At 43.6% G+C, this 22910-nt stretch overlaps 1 protein-coding gene across 3 annotated transcripts in view; it reads right to left on the bottom strand.

Annotated features, from left to right (window-relative positions):
* The window catches only part of LOC137635934 (uncharacterized), a 98980-nt gene that overhangs the window by 48849 nt on the left and 27221 nt on the right, over positions 1-22910 (bottom strand). For all 3 annotated transcript variants that reach the window (XM_068368382.1, XM_068368383.1, XM_068368384.1), the window contains exons 3-4: positions 15019-15203; positions 7486-7627 (exon numbers count right to left, since the gene is read on the bottom strand). In XM_068368382.1, the coding sequence (XP_068224483.1) occupies positions 7486-7627; positions 15019-15203 (327 nt within the window). The remainder of the gene's footprint in view (positions 1-7485; positions 7628-15018; positions 15204-22910) is intronic.

Here is a 22910-nt window from a genome sequence, read left to right as displayed (position 1 = left end):
TCGTTACCCACCATGTTGGAAAGGCTAGGAATTTCGAACGATTTAGGCCAAGGACGTGAAGGAAGCTCATTTTTTGCCAAAAAACCGAGCTGTAAGGAACATGTAGCCGTTTCAGATGTGAATCCTATGTTCCTGCTGAAGGCGTGAACCTCACTTACTCTTTTGGCTGTTGCAAGGCAGACGAGGAAAAGAGTTTTGAGAGTAAGGTCTTTGAAAGAGGCTGACTGGAGAGGCTCAAATCTAGATGACATAAGGAACCTTAGGACTACGTCTAGATTCCAGCCTGGAGTGGACAAGCGACGTTCTTTAGAGGTCTCAAAAGACCTAAGGATGTCCTGCAGATCTTTGTTGGAGGAAAGATCCAAGCCTCTGTGGCGGTAAACTGCTGCCAACATACTTCTGTACCCCTTGATCGTAGGAGCCGAAAGAGATCTAACATTCCTAAGATGTAACAGGAAGTCAGCAACTTGGGTTACAGTGGTACTGGTAGAGGAAACTGCATTGGCTCTGCACCAGCTTCGGAAGACTTCCCACTTAGATTGATAGACTCTGCGAGTGGATATCCTCCTTGCTCTGGCAATCGCTCTGGCTGCCTCCTTCGAAAAGCCTCTAGCTCTAGAGAGTCTTTCGATAGTCTGAAGGCAGTCAGACGAAGAGCGTGGAGGCTTGGGTGTACCTTCTTTACGTGAGGTTGACATAGAAGGTCCACTCTTAGAGGAAGAGTCCTGGGAACGTCGACCAGCCATTGCAGTACCTCTGTGAACCATTCTCTTGCAGGCCAAAGGGGAGCAACCAACGTCAGCCGTGTCCCTTCGTGAGAGACGAACTTCTGAAGAACCCTGTTGATGATCTTGAACGGCGGGAATGCATACAGATCGAGGTGGGACCAATCCAGCAGAAAAGCATCCACGTGAACTGCTGCCGGGTCTGGAATCGGGGAACAGTACAATGGGAGCCTCTTGGTCATCGAGGTAGCGAACAGATCTATAGTTGGCTGACCCCACAGGGCCCAAAGTCTGCTGCACACGTTCTTGTGAAGGGTCCATTCTGTGGGGATGACTTGACCCTTCCTGCTGAGGCGATCTGCCGAGACATTCATATTGCCCTGAATGAACCTCGTTACCAGCATGAGTTTTCGACTTTTTGACCAAATGAGGAGGTCCCTTGCTATCTCGAACAGCTTCCTCGAATGAGTCCCTCCCTGCTTGGAGATGTACGCCAAGGCTGTGGTGTTGTCGGAGTTCACCTCCACCACCTTGTTTAGCAGGAGGGACTTGAAGTTCATTAAGGCCAGATGAACTGCCAACAACTCCTTGCAATTGATGTGAAGCGTTTCCTGTTCCTGGTTCCATGTCCCCGAGCATTCCTGTCCGTCCAATGTCGCGCCCCAGCCCGAGTCTGATGCGTCCGAGTAGAGATGAAGGTCGGGGGTCTGAACAGCTAATGAGAGACCCTCCTTGAGAAGAATGTTGCTCTTCCACCACGTTAGAGTAGCCCTCATCTCTTTGGAAACAGGAATAGAGACCGCCTCGAGTGTCATATCCTTGTTCCAGTGAGCTGCTAGATGGTACTGAAGGGGGCGGAGGTGGAGTCTCCCTAACTCGATGAACAGGGCTAACGATGACAGAGTCCCTGTTAGACTCATCCACTGTCTCACCGAGCATCTGTTCTTCTTCAGCATGCTCAGGATGCACTCTAGGGCTTGGTTGATTCTTGGGGCCGACGGAAAAGCCCGAAAAGCTCGACTCTGAATCTCCATTCCCAGGTAAACGATGGTTTGGGAAGGAACAAGCTGGGACTTCTCTAAATTGACCAAGAGACCCAGTTCCTTGGTCAAATCCAAAGTCCATCTGAGACTCTCCAGACAGCGACGACTTGTGGGGGCTCTTAAAAGCCAGTCGTCTAAATAAAGGGAGGCTCTGATGTCCGCCAAGTGAAGGAATTTCGCAATATTCCTCATCAGTCGCGTAAACACAAGAGGTGCCGTGCTTAGACCAAAACACAGGGCTTGGAATTGGTACACAACCTCTCCAAAGACGAATCTCAGAAAAGGTTGGGAGTCTGGATGGATGGGAACGTGAAAGTAGGCGTCTTTCAGATCCAACGAGACCATCCAGTCCTCCTGCCTGACCGCTGCTAGGACCGACTTCGTCGTCTCCATTGTGAACGTCTGCTTGGTGACATAAGCATTGAGCGCACTGACGTCCAGCACCGGTCTCCAACCTCCTGTCTTCTTGGCCACCAGGAAGAGACGGTTGTAAAAGCCCGGGGATTGATGGTCCCGGACTATCACCACTGCCTCCTTCTGTAACAGGAGCGACACCTCTTGATGTAACGCTAGCCTCTTGTCCTTCTCCTTGTAGTTGGGAGAGAGGTTGATGGGAGATGTGGTCAGAGGGGGATTGCGGCAGAACGGAATTCTGTAACCCTCCCTTAGCCACTTGACAGACTGAGCGTCTGCACCTCTTCTTTCCCAGGCTTGCCAGAAGGTCTTGAGTCTGGCTCCTACAGCTGTCTGGAGAGGAGGAAAGTCAATGCTTGCTTTTCGTGGACTTGGCACCTTTCTTGGACTTGCCCCTGTGACCGTCTGGACGGGAACTTCCTCGGCTGGGGGCTCTGCCACGAAAGGGCGGAATGAATCTGGTAGCAGGTGTATCAGCCACCGGGGTGCGGTAAGTTCTCGGCACTGAAGGTACAATTTTAGCCTTACGTGCTGAAGAGGCCATGAGGTCATGCGTATCTTTCTGGATAAGAGCCGCAGCCATCTCTTTGATTAGCTCCTCCGGAAACAGGAACTTGGAGAGAGGAGCAAACAGTAACTGTGACCTCTGGCAAGAGGTGATACCAGTAGAAAGGTAGGAGCATAGATGTTCCCTTTTCTTGAGGACTCCTGAGACAAAAATAGAAGCAAGTTCGCCAGAACCATCGCGAATTGCTCTGTCCATACAGGACATGATCAGCATGGCCGAGTCTTTGTCAGAAGGGGCAGTCTTCTTGCTCAAGGCCCCCAGGCACCAGTCGAGGAAATTAAAAATTTCAAAGGCGCGAAAGACTCCCTTCAAGAAGTGGTCCAGATCAGAAAAGGTCCAGCAGACCTTAGAGCGTCTCATAGCCGACCTACGGGGAGAGTCAACCAAACTTGAGAAGTCGGCCTGGGCAGAGGCAGGGACCCCCAAGCCTGGTTCCTCTCCCGTGGCATACCAGACGCCCGACTTAGAAGCCAGCTTAGGAGGAGGAAACATAAAAGACGTCCTTCCCAGTTGCTGCTTGGACTGCAACCAATCCCCTAAAATCCTCAAAGCTCTCTTTGATGATCTGGCGAGGACAAGCTTAGTGTAGACAGACGTAATAGGCTGCATGCCTAGAGAAAACTCGGATGGAGGAGAACGAGGAGTTGCAGAAACAAAGTGTTCAGGGTATAACTCTCTGAACAGAGTCAGGACCTTACGAAAGTCTATGGAAGGTGGTGACGACTTGTGTTCCTCCACATCAGAAGAAGGATCATCCAGGTGAGCAGCTTCATCCTCAGAAACCTCATCACCTGAGGGTTGAGAAGTGAGAGGTAACGATAAAGCGGTATGCTGAATGGCTGAATCCTGAAGAACGGGTGCATGCGCACTTGCGGATCCATCATCAAGTCTCTGCTGAAGAGGATGAGGGCTGGCAATGACAAAGTCATGAGGCTGGGATGAAGGAGGTTCTGCGGAGGTCTGAGGAGCAAGCGTGGTCAGAAGCGAATGCTGTAAGGCATGAGGCTCATGCTGCATAGTATGCGGTTCATGTTGAATGGAAAGAGGCTCATGCTGCGAAGAATGCGGTTGCTGCATGCGTTGAGGCGGCTGCCTCATAGCATGAGGTTCCTGCCTCAAGAGTTGCGTCTGCCTCAAGGGTTGAGGAGGTGGCTGCGCAGAGAGAGGCTCTTGCCTCAAGAGTTGAGGCTCTTGCCTCAAGAGTTGAGGCGATTGCCGCATAGCATGAGGCTGCTGCCTCAAGGATGGTGGAGGTTGCCGCAACGCATGAGGCTGCTGCCTCAAGGATGGAGGAGGTTGCCGCAACGCATGAGGCTCCTGCCTCAAGGGAAGAGGAGGTTGCTGCAAAGCATGAGGCTCCTGCCTCAAGGGTTGAGGAGGTTGCCGCATAGCAAGAGGTTCCTGCCTCAAGGAAAGTGGAGGTTGCTGCATAGCGCTGGTACCTGGCAACTCCCAATGCGGCAGCTCACGCATGGAGGCAGGAGGAGCCTCAACATCATACGTCTGGCAAGGTGGACTGCGCAGAGGTGGAGGAGCGCTCGCAGGAGGAGGTGTGCTAACCTTCTCTGCCTGAAACTCCTGCATCAACACCGCAAGCTGAGACTGCATTGTCTGCAGCATAGACAACTTGGGATCAACAGAAGTTGGAGCAGAGGCCTGTTGAGGCATCGCTTTACCTCTCTTAGGAGGCGTGCAGCCATCAGATGACTGCGGCGAGTCCGAACTGGCCCAGTGGCTACACCTGGGCTGTTGGACTCGCTCGGTCTGGACCTTACGCTTAAGAGGTCGTGAGACCTGGGTCCAGCGTTTCCTCCTGGAAACTTCTTCCGCAGACGAGGAAATAAAGGGCTCAATCGTCTGGGAGTGGAAGTGACGATCTCTATCAGATACGCCCGCAACCACTGAGGATACAACTGTGCGCCGATCAAGGCCTGCCGAACCCTTTTGCCCTTCGACATTGCTTCTCCCCTGGGCTTGGGAGCTTGCAAGAGGTCCCGGACTGGGAGGACGACTGGCACGCACAGAAGTATCCTCATGCGCAACACTGACACTGACACTAGGCACAGCACTGGCACTACCACTTCCCACTACACTTTTCACTTTAAGTTCCTTGACATCTGCCAAGAGAAGATAGTGGTCACTCACTAAAGACTCCACCTTATCACCTAGAGCCTGAATGGCACGTAACATATCCGACATATCAGGCTGAGCACTCGTAATAGGTTCGGGGGTCACCACTACAGGGGAAGGAAAAGGTTGAGGATCATGGGGGGAGGAATAAACCAAAGAGCGAGAAGAACTCCTCCTAACTCTCTCCCTCTCTAACCTAGCCGTATACTTGAGGAATTCATTAAAATCAAATTCCGAAAGCCCGGCACATTCCTCACATCGATCTTCCAACTGACAGGATTTTCCCCTACAGTCGGAACAAACGGTGTGAGGATCAACCGAGGCCTTCGGAAGACGCCTACTACAAGTCCTAACACTACATCGCCTTTGTCTGTCTAGGAGCTTGAGAGTGGTCGGACATCTTGAATTAGAGAACAGTCAAGGGGGGATTCCAAATTAAAGCAAAGATCGTTAACCATTAAATCAACTTAATTCCAAAAGCTATCTAAGCTAAGGGAAAAGCTTCCTGTATAGCGAAGGCTAAATTTCAGAGCAATACTTCACCAAAACCGTGAACAAAGACTCCAAAATCAACAGCGTATCCATGTAGGTCTTGCCGGCGGCACGACAGAGGAAAAATTGAGGTGGTGTTGACAAGAAGTACTGGAGTACCTGACCACAGATGGCGCTGGTGAGTACACCCCCCTCTTGTATAGCGATCGCTGGCGTATCCCGTCCGTAGATTTCTGTCGGGCAACGGAGTTGACAGCTACATGATTATCGGGTAAGATTAATATTGAAAAATAACATATTCCTAAAGTAAATGAATAAATAACTAATAATAATTTCTGACTGTTTGATGACATGCTAATGGCGCCGTAAGCCTGTCGGCTCCGGAACAAAAAAGCCTGCAACACAATAAAAGAAACCAGGTGGAGAACACGTACTAGCCGCTGCCACGATCAGGCATGAACCTAGAAAGCTGATCGACTCTAATATCTGGGGGAAAGAACTCTTTCGCAGAAATATCCCAAGTAGAAAGCTGCCTTTGAGGAACTTCCATCGGGACGACATGGCTATCTCACCCAAAAAAAGATTTTTCCCATGTCAAAATCCGTTATATATACAGTACATAGATTACATCATGCATCACAGATCAGATTTTACTACATAGAACTTTATATTTTAAGTCCCTTTTTGTTTTCTTTAATTCTTTTCACTTATAGTAGGATAAATATTCATACACATTCATTGCAAAAAAAACTACTAATTACATATTTACAGTATTGTATAAGAAACCATAGGGTAAGGAATAAAACAGCATACAATTTTGTCAGATGACCAAATTGTTTATCACATTCTAAAAATCACAGTTTTAAAAAGGATAATTGTCCTTCATTCAAACATTTTTGTACTTTTCTTTCAAGTTTTATTTAGATTTCAACCATCAACAATTAATGATTTTTTCTTACTCTACAGTATCACATATGAACAAGGGTTTTGTTGTTACTGTAAGCTACTTAAACATAGGGTGATGTGGCAATTACTTCGCGTGTTATGAATCATCTTATATTGTACCGAATTTGTATTAACCCTTTAACCCCCAGGCTATTTGGAAATTTTCAACCCTTAACCCCGAGGGAATTATTTTTTCCCCAGCTCATTTTGCAGTATATTTTTTTTAAATTGCTCTAACAGCCTTAATTTTTATCATAGAGAGGTCACGTTGGTCTCATTCTCTTGGAAAATGCCTGAAGTTTCTCAAAAAATTTTCAAAAATATGAAAAAAAAATTTTTTTATAGCATTTTTTTGCAAGGACGTACCGGTACGTCCATGGGGGTAAAGGGATGGCTCTTGTGAAACGTACCAGTACGTCCTTTGGGGGTAAAAGGGTTAATAACATACAATTACCTCTGAAAAGTAGTATGAACTACATTACTGTGATCAAAACCACATGAAAACAATGAAGTGAAGTACAGTGGGTTACCTAGTATGTTAAGTCAACCGCAGGTAGGCAATGGTCAGTAAATTGATACGTTATGAGTTGACCCGCCCTGGAGCAAAAAGTATTCGTAGATTCTCGATTTTTGCGGCTGTCTGTGTTACCTAATCCATTGGAATAAGGAGGGCTAACTCTACCCTTCTTCTCAAATATCAAGAAAAAAGGGGCACGCTTCAAATATTGCCTTAATTATCAATTGATATATCTTTTCCCGGTGGGCTTAATATAACTGAGTTTTAACCCTTTTACCCCCAAAGGACGTACTGGTACGTTTCACAAAACCCATCCCTTTACTGTACCCCCATGGACGTACCGGTACGTCCTTGCAAAAAAATGCTATAAAAAAATTTTTTTTTCATATTTTTGATAATTTTTTGAGAAAATTCAGGCATTTTCCAAGAGAATGAGACCAACCTGACCTCTCTATGACAAAAATTAAGGCTGTTAGAGCAATTTAAAAAAAATATACTGCAAAATGTGCTGGGAAAAAAATAACCCCCTGGGGGTTAAGGGTTGGAAATTTCCAAATAGCCTGGGGGTAAAAGGGCTAATTGTCCTGTTGCCACATTATAGCACAGTAAATGCTATGTAAGATTCAATGATATAATATAAACTGTACTTACTTATAGGTTGTGTGTTATGTGACGAACAGTCCACACAATAATTTCTTGCTAATTCCCCTGTATCACACAGCTCATCAACCATGTCTTCATCATAAAGGAATGCATCAACATGAAGTGTGTGCGTTGGATCACAATCTGCATTCTGTAAAAACAAACTGAAATAGTAAATGGTATTTCTCTGCCGAAGCCAGAATGGTCTTGACTACTTTACAGCGATAACTTAAATTTGGGATGATAAGAAAACCAATATCTAACAATACATCATCAAAAATGAACCTATAAAAGAATGATAGATTCTACAGTCTATTTCTTTTAGCGAGTCATATTTGCACCGACTCGCAGCGGTGCCCTTTTAGCTCGGAAAAGTTTCCTGATCGCTGATTGGTTGGACGAGATAATTCTAACCAATTAGCAATCAGGAAACTTTTCCGAACTAAAAGGGCACCGCTGCGAGTCGGTGCAAATCTGCCTCGCTAAAAGAAATGGACTGTAAGTTTAGTAATAAATATAGCTGCAACCAGAAAAATGGTCTAAAAATAATTATAAAAACTCGGTGAATGATAATCAATCTGAAATAAGACTCAATGATGTACATCTCAAAGAAATCATTAACATTAAAACATTTCAAAACGTTAAAACAACTCAAGATTTTACATAAGTATAAAAAGGTCATTTAATATGAGTTAAGACTTCTGCGCAGCTACAATAGCCTTTAAAATTCACCAAGGTAATTATAATTAGAACTAGGGATTGCTGGGTGTTTGAGACAGGAGGTGTAACAAAAGACTCAGGTTTGTATAGTTATGAAAAATAAAAACTACTTTTAAAAAAGCTTTCATTTATTCCTTAATAATGAATAAAAACCTTCATCTTTTAACCCTTTTACCCTCAAAAGGACGTACTGGTACGTTTCACAAAAGTCATCCCTTAACCCCCATGGACGTACCGGTACGTCCTTGCAAAAAAATGCTATAAAAATTTTGTTTTTCATATTTTTGATATTTTTTTGAGAAAATTCAGGCATTTTCCAAGAGAATGAGACCAACCTGACCTCTCTATGACAAAAATTAAGGCTGTTAGAGCAATTTAAAGAAAATATACTGCAAAATATGCTGGGAAAAAAATAACCCCCTGGGGGTTAAGGGTTGGAAATTTCCAAATAGCCTGGGGGTAAAAGGGTTAATAGGACTTCGGCCTCAAAAAGAGGAGAAAGGTGAGGTCCTATCCAGGTGGAAACGACCAGAAGATAGAAGAAGCGGTCAGTAAGATTATAACAGAGAACAAGAAGACCACTAATATTGTTCAAGCAACTAGAAATGACCTATTCTTGAGAAAGGATGGTGCTGGCCAAACAGAACCTTTGGTTAAACAGCTAGAAAAAACTGTTGAAACGGGTAGAAACAAGACAGATAATACTATTGTTATAGGTATTCTCTCAAGACTCAGCCACTTCACCTTCAGTAAGGCCATAGGGATTAACGAAGGGCTTAATCCCACATGCCAGAAAAAGAAAGTGAAATTTATAGATCTTTGGCATACTTTCTACAGCAAGAAAAATTATACAGAAGAGACAGAATACGAAGAAGGTAAGAGAGTATAACTTAATCTTAGGCTGTACAATTACTTAAATACAGTAGACAATGAACAAACTAGACCCTTAGAAAATCCTCCTACAGCGATAGAGGAAATTTAGCAGAAAACTTTGATAATGCAGATAAAAGTAAAAATAAAACACTAGTAGATCAGGGAAACTGGCAAAGCCACAGAGAAAGATAAAAAAAGATAGAAAATTTTCTCAGAGGGGCACAATTCAATGTTCAGTCAGTTTAAAACAAAAGGGAAAACTTCAGGGTAATGATAGCTAGTGAGGAACTAGATGTCATATGCTCTACCGAGACTTGGATTCAAGAAAAAACAAAGGATTTTATCGGAGAATATGAAATCCAAAGTTTCAAGCTTTTCAAGAAGGATTGCCTTGGTCCTTTACCATAGTCTCTCCAATTAACGTCTCATCTTCTCTGCTAGGGGTGAGAATCTGTTTTTGGTGATAGATATATTTCTAGGCAGTTGTTTAGTCTTCTTGGACTTAGCTACCCTTCCTCTAGTGGGTTTCATGAACTCTGTTTTTGTTGGTTATTTCCTTAACTTTATAACTGTTAGAACTGACATTATCTCTTTCAGCTGTTTTCTCAAATTTTAGTTTTCCCTTTTTCAATTTTTCTATTTACTGTTCTTGCTGACATAACAGGCATACACTATTACGGTGCAGGTTTGCAGCGCACAGTCATTTGAAGTCGATGCACCTTTTCTTTATTTGGCATTTTGCACATTTGTGGTCCTACTTCAGTCTCTCATTTTTTATTTCTCTTTGCTACTGTCTAATACTGTCTGTTGGGAAATCTCCGCTAAGAACTTCAATAATTACTCTGTAAAAAGGGGGGGGGGGTGGCTGATAGTTACCCACATACTGCTGTATCTGCTTAATCCTGGGTGACTTTTTTTCTTTTCAGTCCCTAATCTCACATACGTGCTCACAAACCAACAGTTAAGCCTCCTCAAAGTTGGGTTGTCCTTAACGTGGCGCAGCTTCCAACTGAGCAGCCCAAGGCAGGAGCCTGTTTTCTTGCTAGGATTGACAACAGAAGGCTAGCGATTACTGGGATTTCCGGACATCCAACAAGGTACAAAAGCTACGTCAACCTCATGAGCAGTTAAGCCTATTTCGCTAGGGGTCGGTCACAGGGAGTGGTCAACAATTACACGTTTGGAATGGACTTTCCGGGGTACTAATAGCACTATTCCATTCTCGCGTCCAGTCACACTGGGATTCCTCCGTCCCAGTCTCATGTAACCTGTGAGCGAGTTCCTAGGGTTGTTTATAGAGGTTCCAAAGCCTCTGCTCTGATGCATGAGGTAGCTGTCAACTCCTTAATGTCTGTATGTGTATAGGTTAGTTATAAATAGCCGTTGTAACTGAATATCCAGTCATTTTGTTTATTTTCTATTTTACTTTTTATAAGGCCAGGCAGATTGAAAGTTGAGTTTGGATATTAAGGTTGAGAGAGAAAAACAGAAATAAGAAAAAGTAAAAAGACTTGATAGTGGTCCGGTCCTAGTCTGGATGCTCAGAGCTGGTCTTTGCGGCAAGGTTAAACCTACCGGATATGAGAGAGAGAGAGAGAGAGAGAGAGAGAGAGAGAGAGAGAGAGAGAGAGAGAGAGAGAGAGAGAGAGAGAGAGAGAGAGAGAGAGAGTGTGAGTGTGTGTGTGTGTGTGTGTGTGTGTGTTACAAGGACAAGGAGTTACAAGGATTTTGGATGTCTCAAAGACTTTTGAGTTCATCCGTAAAGACCCCATTTCCTCTTTGGTAGAGCAATTTAGACTAAGCATTTAGAGTTCTCATGATCTTGGCTAACTTATTCTTGAACTCATTTAGGGTGTTACTGTTTATTATATCCACTGGAAGTCTATTCCAAGTAATTTCTATTTTGTATGTAAAGAAATTGCCACATTCAGCGGTGGTGTATCTTTTTAATTAAAGTTTGAATCCATTACCTCTGATCTGATTTGTGCTAAGCATGAATAGATGGATGTAATCTACATTTTTTATTCCTTTAAGAATTTTGAATACCTCTATTAACTGTCCGCTTAGTCATCAAGATTGTAGATCAAATAAGATCAAACCATCCATCCTCTGTCTATATCCAAATTGCCTTAGTATTGGAACTAGTTTGGTGGGCCTAGCTTGTACAGCCCAGTCTATCTATAACCTTCTGAATACTTGGAGCCCAGATTTGAACTCGGTACTCAAGAATGGGTCTTACTAGTATAGTAAGGTGTACAGCTGTAGTAGTGTCTTCGTTTCTGTATCTGAATTGTCTCTTTATGTAACAAATTAGTTTTTGTCCTTTCTTTTCAACTTTTATGCTCTGTTTGGTTAATTTCAAATCCTTGCTGATAATAATACCAAGATTTTTCTCTAAGTCCACATTTTGTATTTCATTACCTAGCAGTGAGTACTGTAATCTGATTGTGGGTTACTATAACCTTTGTACATGACTCTACTTTTCCTATATTTTAAAGGCATTTGCCAATTTCTGGACCATTCTCCTAGCTTTATCAGATCCTCTCTTAAGGCCTCTACGACTTTTGAGTTCGCAGCATTTATGCCTTGTTTAGTAACATCGGCAAATTTGGCTATTCTATCAATTAATCCTAAATCTATGCCATTAATGTAGATCAGAAATAGCAATGGGCCTCGGACTGATGCTTGAGGTACACCGCTAGTAAAAGCTGCCCACTATGAAGCTTCGCCATTGATTACAACTCTCTGTTTATTTGTTTGTTAGCCAATCTTCGATCCATTCAGCTGGCTCGTCAATGATGCTTAGTTCTCTAATTTTGACCATTAATTTTTCATGAGAACTTTGTCAAAATCCTTTTAAAATTCTAGGTATATGATGTCTATTGCCCAGCTCATGTCATAAATGCTGAAACATGAGGAAAAAATCCAAAAGATTTGTCACACGATCTCTTGTCTAAAACCATGTTGGCTGTCTATCAGGAGATAGTTTTTCTCTACATGTTAGTATTGCATCTACTATAATTGATTCAAAAATTTTGCAAGGCACTGAAGTTAGACACACAGGTCTGTAGTTGCAAGGTTCTTCTTTTGGTTCCTTTTTGTAGATTGGTGGAACATGGCCTAGTTTCCATCCTTGCGGTGCCTTTCTTTCGTTGAGAGAGAGAGAGAGAGAGAGAGAGAGAGAGAGAGAGAGAGAGAGAGAGAGAGAGAGAGAGAGAGAGAGAGAGAGAGAGAGAGAGAGAGAGAGAGGGGGGGGGGATCTTACATACATACATACAGACGAAATCAAAAGTGAGTGCAGGGCTGACTGTCAGGTGGGCAGGGATTACTCTCCACCAGACAGCAACTAATACTACCTCGTTTAAAGTTTAACAGGCGTTTCTAAGATAAAATCATACTCCTATTACAGGTAAATGAAAACAGTTTATATTTGTGAGGGAACAAATTGGAAAAGAGACTGAAAAAGTACTTATATATGCCGGTAAACAATGAAGGAGGGTGCTCAAGCTATGATCGCCCTGTATGGAATAAGTTGGACGTTGGCCCTGCTTGATTGGCCTGGCTCTTGGTGATCCATTACGGACATGGGGTTGTTACCCTCATGTGAGAGGTCCCTTGCAGGATCTGTCAGCCATCAGTATGGGGCTGATCCCTCAGACCAATACAGCTCTATTAAACCCATAACCTGGTTTTCTGATCAGCACAGGAATTGTCTTCCCTCAAAAGAGAGGATAGATTGTTCTTGTGATCAACCTTCCTGGACTAGTTCAACTTTTGAGATGTATCTTCAAGAATCAAAAGGGGAAGAGGAGGGTAGCTTACCTCAATCATCTAGGAGTTGGTGAATTACCTGACACTTGAGCAAACGACAGTCACAGTTGTACCAATCTCATTTTGCTGACCTACCCCAAAGGTATAGGTCGGTGAAAAAACTCTGTAATGGCTTGAAAGTTTACAGAGGTAACTGTTACCTTAAGATCACAATTGCTAACTGACCACTCAGGTACCGGTGTCATGTGAGCTCCATTGGCTACGGACAGCAATGGCATGAGGAATAGCACATAGAATACCCATGTTGGCCTACCGTAAGGTTCTGGAGATTGCTTCAAGATCAGATCTTTCACATGTAACTGATGAAATAGCAGTGATGTCATACCAGACTTATGATTGCTAATCAACCTCAAAGGTGACAGCTGGTAGATGAGCTCAGTATTGGCATGAGGAGGTACTGTGAAATATGTACCTGGTTAGGACCATGCACCTCCAACTGATGAAACAGCAATGGACATCACACCAGGCAAACGATCGCTAAAAGACTCTAAAGGTATGGGTTGGCAGGCAAGTTCTGTATGGCACAGTGAACACCAGGGTAAGGAAAAATCCTCCATATCGCGAAAGGCCCAAGAAAGGTGGGCGCATAAAATCTCACCCTCTCCTGCTTACAAAGCTGATGATCAATCAAAATAAAATTGCTCATCTGCTCCTACCGCAATAGCGGCAACTGAAACACCAGCTCACGCTTGCTTGGCTGACCACAAAGATACAGGTTCATGGGCAAGTACTTTCCCTCTCCCGAAAGGCCTTCCCATGTGACTACCTTCTTTGTTGTCTTTTCAAAGCGGGGAGAAAACAGAGGATAAACTCCTTTACCATACTAACCATTTTTCTCTGCTATAATGGAGGAGTCATTGTCTGGGCGACTGATAATAATGACTGCACTCCCTCTGATGAAGCTATTAGAGCTTCCTCCACCATCGCAAAAACCACTAAACGGAGGACTTTGTAACAAGAGGAGCCCTGGGAACACTCACTGACACTGGGTCATAGGGAACACCACCTGGGAACACCACCTGGGAACATTGTTGATGCCAGGTGAGCCTGCTTGATGAAAAATTTTACCATCGGGCACGCGGTATGGGGGTCACCTAGTCCAAGTTAGATACGGTAATTCCCTCCAGAGGCAGAAAAACTATCACGAAGAGAGACAGGTCATCCTATAAGCTCATTGTTTTCCTGGCTGATCAGAAATGTGAGTATATTCAAAAAGTGGGGAGGGGGGTGCTGTTTATACATTGACATCCCTTTACAATGGTACACAACACATGGTTTTAAAGGTTAGTACCCTCCTAGAAAACACAATTCACTTCACCACAGGCTTATCATCGATGCAGTTTTGCCCACAAGTGAAAGCACTTACATTATAAAAAACCAACTTTCACAAAGAAATTACTCAAGAGAGTAATGCAACGGTATGTAATGCAGTGTTATTCTGTGTCAGGCAGGTGGGCGGACATTCTCCCTCATGACACCTGTCGTTATCCTACTAGTTATCGATCTAATGACTATTTCAGCACCACTGAAGAGAAATCCATTTTTTAAGGAAGATACGTTTGATAATTGTAGGAACAAACAAAACTACATCACAACCAGTCTGTCAATTGCAAGATTAAAAATGGTTTCAAGTCATGCAGTATTTAGCAGCTATGTAGTAATTAATAATAGGTTAGTAAAATATCTCTTATTAACCCTTTTACCCCAATAGGACGTACTGGTACGTTTCACAAAACCCAGCCCTTTACCCCCATGGACGTACCGGTACGTCCTTGCAAAAAAAATGCTATAAAATTTTTTTTTTTCATATTTTTGATAATTTTTTGAAAAAATTCAGGCATTTTCAAAGAGAATGAGACCAACCTGACCTCTCTATGACAAAAATTAAGGCTGTTAGAGCAATTTTAAAAAAATATACTGCAAAATGTGCTGGGAAAAAAATAACCCCCTGGGGGTTAAGGGTTGGAAATTTCCAAAGAGCCTGGGGGTAAAAGGGTTAATATAAAACTTCACAGTATATATATATATATATATATATATATATATATATATATATATATATATATATATATATATATATATATATATATATATATATATATATATAAAAATAATTACCTCTCCAACAGACGGGAAGGTGATTTGTTCAGATGGCAAAATAGCATTCAGTGGCATAATCTCTCTCAGGTCATCAGCAATCTTGCGCAACTTTAAATCTCCAGAGTTATGATCATCAGTACATACTGGAACCAGTGTTGGAGGGGGACAGGGAGGAGGGCAGACCATCAGTGTTGGCGGTGGAACTGTATAAAACGAAATGGTTATTACTATAAACCTTTCTTAAGAAAAGGAAATTTTCAACTTTCATGAAATTCATAGAATTACAAGTAAAACAATTATGGAATTTTCAAAATGACCCCAAATTTTCAACTAAATCTAAACAAAATGTTGGTATTTTATTCATTTTGCTATATGCTTCTGAAATGCAGGAAGGATAAAAAACAAAGTTTTAATAACCTTTAGAATATTGAAAGGTTTCTTTAATACCCTATACACTGTAAAAAAAAAACGAAGTACCCAAAAAGTCAGAAACAAATGTTAAGGAAATAACACATTTTTTAAAATAGATGCTTTGAAAAAAATCTGTAAATTTGGGTACTCACCATTCATAGACAATAGCTGAACACACAATTTTAAGTTGCTGAGACATGGGCAATCAGTAAACAAGATTCCTGAATGCTCTTTCTAAATGCAAATTTCTTGTTTCCAATGTTATATATTATACAGTATCCAAATATGACAAATATGGAAGTAATGTGAATTGTTCTCAACTATACAAACCTGACCTCTTTATTATGGATACAGTATTAGTTTTGATGTAGCTGAAATCTAGCCATAAACATTTTAACGTGAGGTTTTAACCACCCTCCGCTAGTTAGCAGGGATGGAAGGGGCTAGATCAGCCACAATCCTCCCACACTCACCCAGTGTGTTACATCACTTTTAGTTGCAGGCACGACTTCTAGCGGGATAGGTGACGATGGGCCAACTATGAGTAAAGAGCTCAGGCTTACTATGGAGACTAACCCTTAGGAGTGTAGAAGCCCAAAATCCAACTAGCTGGGAACTTGTCCTGCAGTGCAGCTCTGAGCTTGTTCAAGCGTGAGAGAGGGACTCTGCCGCCTTGTGAACTTTCTATCTGTTAGGCTGGGGAGTTGATAGCCTGAACAATCATGGTGAATGCGTGGAAACTAAGCACTATGATTCTACCAGGTAAAAATAAAGTGTGTTGAAAACAACTTCATACTTGAACCTAGACAATACCCGACTCCCCTTCACAGGGAGAATAGGGACGTAACAAAATATGATGAATTTGGAAGTTATTTTGTATTTTTCCTAACCATACAAACCTGATTCTTTACTATGGATATGTTATTGCAACGTAGTTGGAAAACTACCCATAAACTTTGTCCATCCATATACCAAAGGCACTTCCCCCAATTTTGGGGGGTAGCCGACATCAAAAAGAACAAAACAAAAAAAAAAAAAACAAAAAAAGGGGACCTCTACTCTCTATGTTCCTCCAGCCTAACCAGGGACTCAGCCGAGTTCAGCTGGTACTGCTAGGGTGCCACAGCCCAACCTCCCACATTTCCACCACAGATGAAGCTTCATACTGCTGAGTCCCCTACTGCTGCTACCTCCGTGGTCATCTAAGGCACCGGAGGAAGCAGCAGGGCCTACCGGAACTGCGTCACAATCGCTCGCCATTCATTCCTATTTCTAGCACGCTCTCTTGCCTCTCTCACGTCTATCCTCCTATCACCCAGAGCTTTCTTCACACCATCCATCCACCCAAACCTTGGCCTTCCTCTTGTACTTCTCCCATCAACTCTTGCATTCATCACCTTCTTTAGCAGACAGCCATTCTCCATTCTCTCAACATGGCCAAACCACCTCAACACATTCATATCCACTCTAGCCGCTAACTCATTTCTTACACCCGTTCTCACCCTCACCACCTCGTTCCTGACCCTATCTACTCGAGATACACCAGCCATACTCCTCAGACACTTCATCTCAAACACATTCAATTTCTGTCTCTCCATCACTTTCATTCCCCACAACTCTGATCCATACATCACAGTTGGTACAATCACTTTCTCATATAGAACTCTCTTTACATTCATGCCCAACCCTCTATTTTTTACTACTCCCTTAACTGCCCCCAACACTTTGCAACCTTCATTCACTCTCTGACGTACATCTGCTTCCACTCCACCATTTGCTGCAATAACAGACCCCAAGTACTTAAACTGATCCACCTCCTCAAGTAACTCTCCATTCAACATGACATTCAACCTTGCACCACCTTCCCTTCTCGTACATCTCATAACCTTACTCTTACCCACATTAACTCTCAACTTCCTTCTCTCACACACCCTTCCAAATTCTGTTACTAGTCGGTCAAGCTTCTCTTCTGTGTCTGCTACCAGTACAGTATCAACTTTGTGCGCAAGGTAAAAAACACGTTACTAGTTAGCGGGGGTAGACCAATTTCCCCACTCACATCCTCACCTAGTCTATCTATTTTTGATTGCAGGCTGGACTTTCTAGGTGGATAGGTGATGGCGGGCCAAGTAGGAGAAGAAGAGCTCAGGTTTGCATGGTCAGGAAACATACAAATTACTTCCAAATTTGTCATTTGTTCCAACACAAATAGTAACTATTCGCTCTTCACTATGGAAAATCGCCCTTAGGTGAGTGGAAGTCCAAAATGCCAACTGACAGGGAACTTTACCTGGGGTACGACTCTGAGCCCATGTGAGCGTAAGAGGGGTACGCTTGTCACCTCATGAACTCTCGCTATGAGCGAGAATTGACGGCCAGGGCAATAGCGACGAATGTGTGGAAACTTAACCACTGTGACTTGACCAGGTAAGGTTATTAGTGTGTGTAACATTCCTCTTACTTAACCTCAACATTGCCCGACTACCCCTCGCAGGGAGAACGAGAACATAACAAATATATAACATATTTCAAGTTACACAAAGGAAATGAATATCACCTGCAGTTGGAGGTAGGACAGCTTGCATTCATCCCGATGCAGTGTCCTAAGAGAGAAGACGAAGGAATAAGAGGCCACTCATTCTGTCCATTCATCCCAGACTAACACTGGGTAATATCTGCCTTCGATCAAGTGCTACTTGTCCTGTAAGGGACCTGAGGTAGCTTATATCTGCCTTCGATCAAGTGCTACTTGTCCTGTAAGGGACCTGAGGTAGCTTATATCTGCCTTCGATCAAGTGCTACTTGTTCTGTAAGGGACCTGAGGTAGCTTATATCTGCCTTCGATCAAGTGCTACTTGTCCTGTAAGGGACCTGAGGTAGCTTATATCTGCCTTCGATCAAGTGCTACTTGTCCTGTAAGGGACCTGAGGTAGCTTATATCTGCCTTCGATCAAGTGCTACTTGTTCTGTAAGGGACCTGAGGTAGCTTATATCTGCCTTCGATCAAGTGCTACTTGTCCTGTAAGGGACCTGAGGTAGCTTATATCTGCCTTCGATCAAGTGCTACTTGTCCTGTAAGGGACCTAAGGTAGCTTATATCTGCCTGCAATCAAGTGCTACTTGTCCTGTAAGGGACCTGAGGTAGCTTACACACCTTGCACTGCCACCAGGAATCTTTGCAGAAAGTATCCAGGCTCTTGTGAGTTACGTCTTGCAGGTAGTGGGGTGTAAAGGGGTTTGGATGCTTCCAGACACACGCTTGTAGGACCTGTGCCTCACAAAAAAGTACTAATACCTCTAACATCATGAGGTCTTTGTTTGTGATCTCTTGGAAGAGACTTCCAGACCACAATCAAGGGATTTCTGTACAGTATATGAGATTATAAGAAGGGCATCACATGCTCCAAGGCTTTAATGAAAGCCAAATTGCAAACTAGGGAATAGATGTTTACCTCCAGCAAACCTATTAAAAGTTTCACCAAAAAAACGTTCAAAAACTTTATATATGGTAATTATAGAAATTGGCAGTAATCAGCTAGACTTGAGCTATCACAAATACATTTACATAGTGGAGTAACATTACCAATTTTCCAACAAGTGCTAAATGAACCCTTTCTTGCTAACTTGTACAAAATAGCAGATAACTAAGGAGCTAAGATATCAAGGTCCATCAAAAGAACTTTAATTTCATGAGATCGAAAAGCTCAACCAGTTAGTTTAGCCTCAGGAAAACAGGAATGAGGATGGTCAAGTTTCTCATTACTCTGCTTACTGTCAAACGTATCAGCAAAAAGGGATTCTTTTCGTTTGGATAGTGAGTGACACAGCCATCTGGTTCAAGAAAGGAGTAACTGTTGTGTCTACAACAAAGTGTGCAGATTTAAGGGTAGCCCACCACTTATGTTCCTGGGTTATACCAGAAATGGTTTCTTTTATAGTTAAATTGTGTTCCTTTTCAACTAAAGCACAAACTCTCTGAACAAAAGCTCTAAACTGAGTATAGTTATTTCAAGTCATATATGACCTTTAACCCTTCTTTAGATGATAGGCGAGATGTTGCCGAGGCCACCTCCTTACAAAGAGGTTTGGGGGGAAAGGCCGAGGCCTGGCCCCTGCAGAGGCAGGATGGAGGAACAAAGTTCCTCCTGCTGAGCAAACTCCTCCCTGCTGAGCTAGCACAGCTGGCTGAGCAAGCTCAGACAGCACGCTCACCCCAGAGGGATTCCATCCTTGGCAGGGACTCCAAAGAGAAACTGTTAGCAATCCTTACGAAGAAGAGAGGCGGTGGAGATACTTCACCAATGGACATGAGACCTGCTAGAGCAGTCACCACTCCAGAGGATTGGGGGGGGGGGGGGGGGCGTACCTAATCCTGAGGCGGCAGATATTTGCTCTTGCTGCATCCTACGCTGCACGACCTCCGAGCCAATCCTTAGAGGGGTGACTCAAAACCCCAAGGAAGGATAGAGCTGATGCAAGCGTCAATGAAAGAAAGACCCTGCAGTCGCGTTTGCCGCCAGTTCGTTAGGGTAAGCAGCCTGGCCCTCTAAAACTGAGGGTTATTAAGGGGTCAATGATCAACACTCATACTTGTTTGTCCTCTGAAAAAGACAGAACGAGCAGAGGCTGCCTTGATGGAACAAATCGCTGGAGAAAAAAAAAGTCTGCCGTTCCTTGCCTTCTAGGAAACCCAGGGGAGATGAATCCCTTTCAGACTTATTCTTTCGGCGCCTACCAACCAGCTCGCCCAAAAATACTTTTGTTTACAGCCAGTTCAATTATTAGCATTAGAGAGAGAAGGTATGACTGCACTCCACCCAGCCAAACACAAAAGTGGATCAATATACTAGGTGAGTATGTGAACATGGTAACCGGTCTACCAATCCGTTATCTAGTGACAAGTTTATCTTGCGGATAAAGTTTAGGGACAATTTCCAGCTACGCTAATACGATACACCTATGTTAAAGAGCGAATCCTTTGTATTTGTGTAGAAACAAACACAACTTAAGCACACAGGTACCTATTTTAATAATTCAGGCATTTAAATTGCATGTATTTTTCTGCCGCACTAGAGGTTATTGCTTTTTATGATTAAATAATTTTTTTTCTGCTTTCCTTGATTCAGCCTCAGGAGGATGCAATTAGCCAAACTTTCCAACAGCAGTTGTTGGATGCACCCTTCTATGGCAGTCACAAAACCTGAGTGAAAGGACAAATTCGGAGATAATTTTGTATTTTCCCTAACGATACAAACCTTTAGATATCTATTAGGGGTATTACTTTCGGCGAAGCTGAAAGGACGACCCATTAAAATTTAGAGAGGGTTAACTACCAATACCACAAATAAGTGGGGGTGGGGGGTGGGGAGCTCGCTACCCCTCCCACTCACACACCTGTGATTAAGCTCACATTACTTAGAGGTAGGACTTCAAGGGGTACAGTATAGGGTTAGTGGGTGAGTTTGTATAAATAGCTAAAGGTTTGCATCTTAGGAAACATACAAATTATCTCCGAATTTGTCATTTGTTCCGTAATTGGAATACAAACCTACACTATTTACAGCATTAGGGGCGACTCACCAATTAGGAGGGTGGACGTCCCTGCCAATCTGGCTTTTGGCTTTACCCGGAAGCTCCTTATCTTGAGTATGTTGGTTATATTCTGAGGGGGAGGTCTCACTTCCAACTGAGTACAGGTAAGTTTGTACGTCAATATGAGTAAGGAAAGATCTAGCGATGAGGAGATGTCCCTTCCTTTCAGTTTGAAGGCAAGGCTCAGGGCTGAGCAAGTCTCATTAAATATATGGAGTTCCTAACACCTCGCTAAACCTTGCTGGGCAAGGTCTGTGGCCTACACAAGCTGTGTGATGAGATAAGGAGTGTGACTGTCAAGGTAAAAGTTATTCAGTCTTTGTAGAAAATAACTGTGGTAACCAAGACGTTCCCAATACCACCTCGCCAGGGTATAGGGATGCAACAGTATTAACCCAATACTAGGTACACAAGGGAGCATAGTTTTCAGTACCCACAGTGGTTGAGATTAGCTTTTGCAGAGAACCCAGGCAGCTGCTTTCCACATGAAAAGGGAGGATGAAGAAAAGAGCCAGTCAGTCCTTTTCATTCATGCAGGCTGAAACTGGGTAACAGTACCCTCAACCTTCTGCTACTTGTCCAATAAGGAGGTTGAGGTATTCAACCAGCTGTTGTGTAGTCACCACATGACCGATAGAATCGTATCGAGCTCCTGTGGGTCGCATCTTGCAGGACATGGGCTGTGAAAGTCGTCTGGCACTTTCCCACCCTTGCTTGTAGAACCTGCGTTACAGAGTAATCTCGTTTAAAATCCAGGGACGTAGCTATGCCCCTGACATCGTAAGCCCTGGGTCGATGTGTCAGAGGAGGATCTGGATTTAGGGCATAATTGATGACTGTGAGTCCATGAAGGTATGGTGTTTTGGTGATCCTCATCTTGTCTCCCCCTGTGCTGACGACACGTAAAGGCACCCGGGGGTGCGATGTTGCTGCTCACTTGAGGTAGAACCTCAAACTCCTCACTGGGTATAGCTACAGATGATTTGGATCGTCAGTTACAGAGCAATGACTTGTTATCGGTCACCCCTGGATTCTAAGTCTTGGCAACCAACTTAGGGATGAAGCTGAAAGTTCCCTCTCGCCCTCCCTTTGAATGGGCAAAGTCGTATGAGAGACCATGAAGTTCACTGACCTGTTTGGCCAAAGTCAAAGAAAATAGGAACCCTGTCTTCCCAGCCAGGTGGTGATCTGTAGTCTGGTGTAGTGGTTCGTAGGGAGGCCTCTTTAGAGACAGAACTTGAACCATGTTCCGAGGGGGAGGTCTCACTTCTGGCTGTGGTCAGGCAAGTTTGTATATCAATATGAGTAAGGAAAGATCTAGCGATGAGGAGATGTACCTTCCTTTCAGTTTGAAGGCAAGGCTCAGGGCTGAGCGATAGCCTTTCACAGCCGAAACTGAAAGACGTCTTTCCTCCCGCAAATATCCAAGGAATTCCGCTATTGCTGGAATAGTGGCATCGAGTGGAGAGATACCCTTTCCATGATAACAACCGTATAAGATGTTCTACTTTGCCTGGTAGACTGCTGCCGAGGATTTCTGAAGATATCCAGAAGTCCTCTTTGCAACTTGTTGTGAAAATCCTGAGTGAGGAGGTGCTGGGTAGTCTACAGGCGTGCAGTTGTAGCAAAGCTACAGCTTTGTGGTAGATGTCAACGTGCGGTTGTTTGAGAAGATCGTGTCGTGGAGCTGCAGAAGGTCCGGAAACCATTCCATCTGATGTCATAGCAGAGCTATGAGAGTCAATGAGAGGTTGACCGATGTTCCGGCCTTGTTGAGTACCTTTCTCCTCAGACCAAACGGGGAAAAAGCGCAAACGTCGTTGCTGTCCCTACCATTGTTGAAATGCATCTCACCCGAGAGCCTTGGGATCTGGGGCTGGGGAGCAGCGGGAGCCTGAAGTTCAGGG

Source organism: Palaemon carinicauda, unplaced genomic scaffold, assembly GCF_036898095.1.
Source record: "Palaemon carinicauda isolate YSFRI2023 unplaced genomic scaffold, ASM3689809v2 scaffold2, whole genome shotgun sequence".
Lineage (NCBI taxonomy): Eukaryota > Metazoa > Arthropoda > Malacostraca > Decapoda > Palaemonidae > Palaemon > Palaemon carinicauda.
The sequence above is the reverse complement of the archived record's forward strand: the minus strand, read 5'-3'. Positions and strand labels throughout refer to the sequence as shown.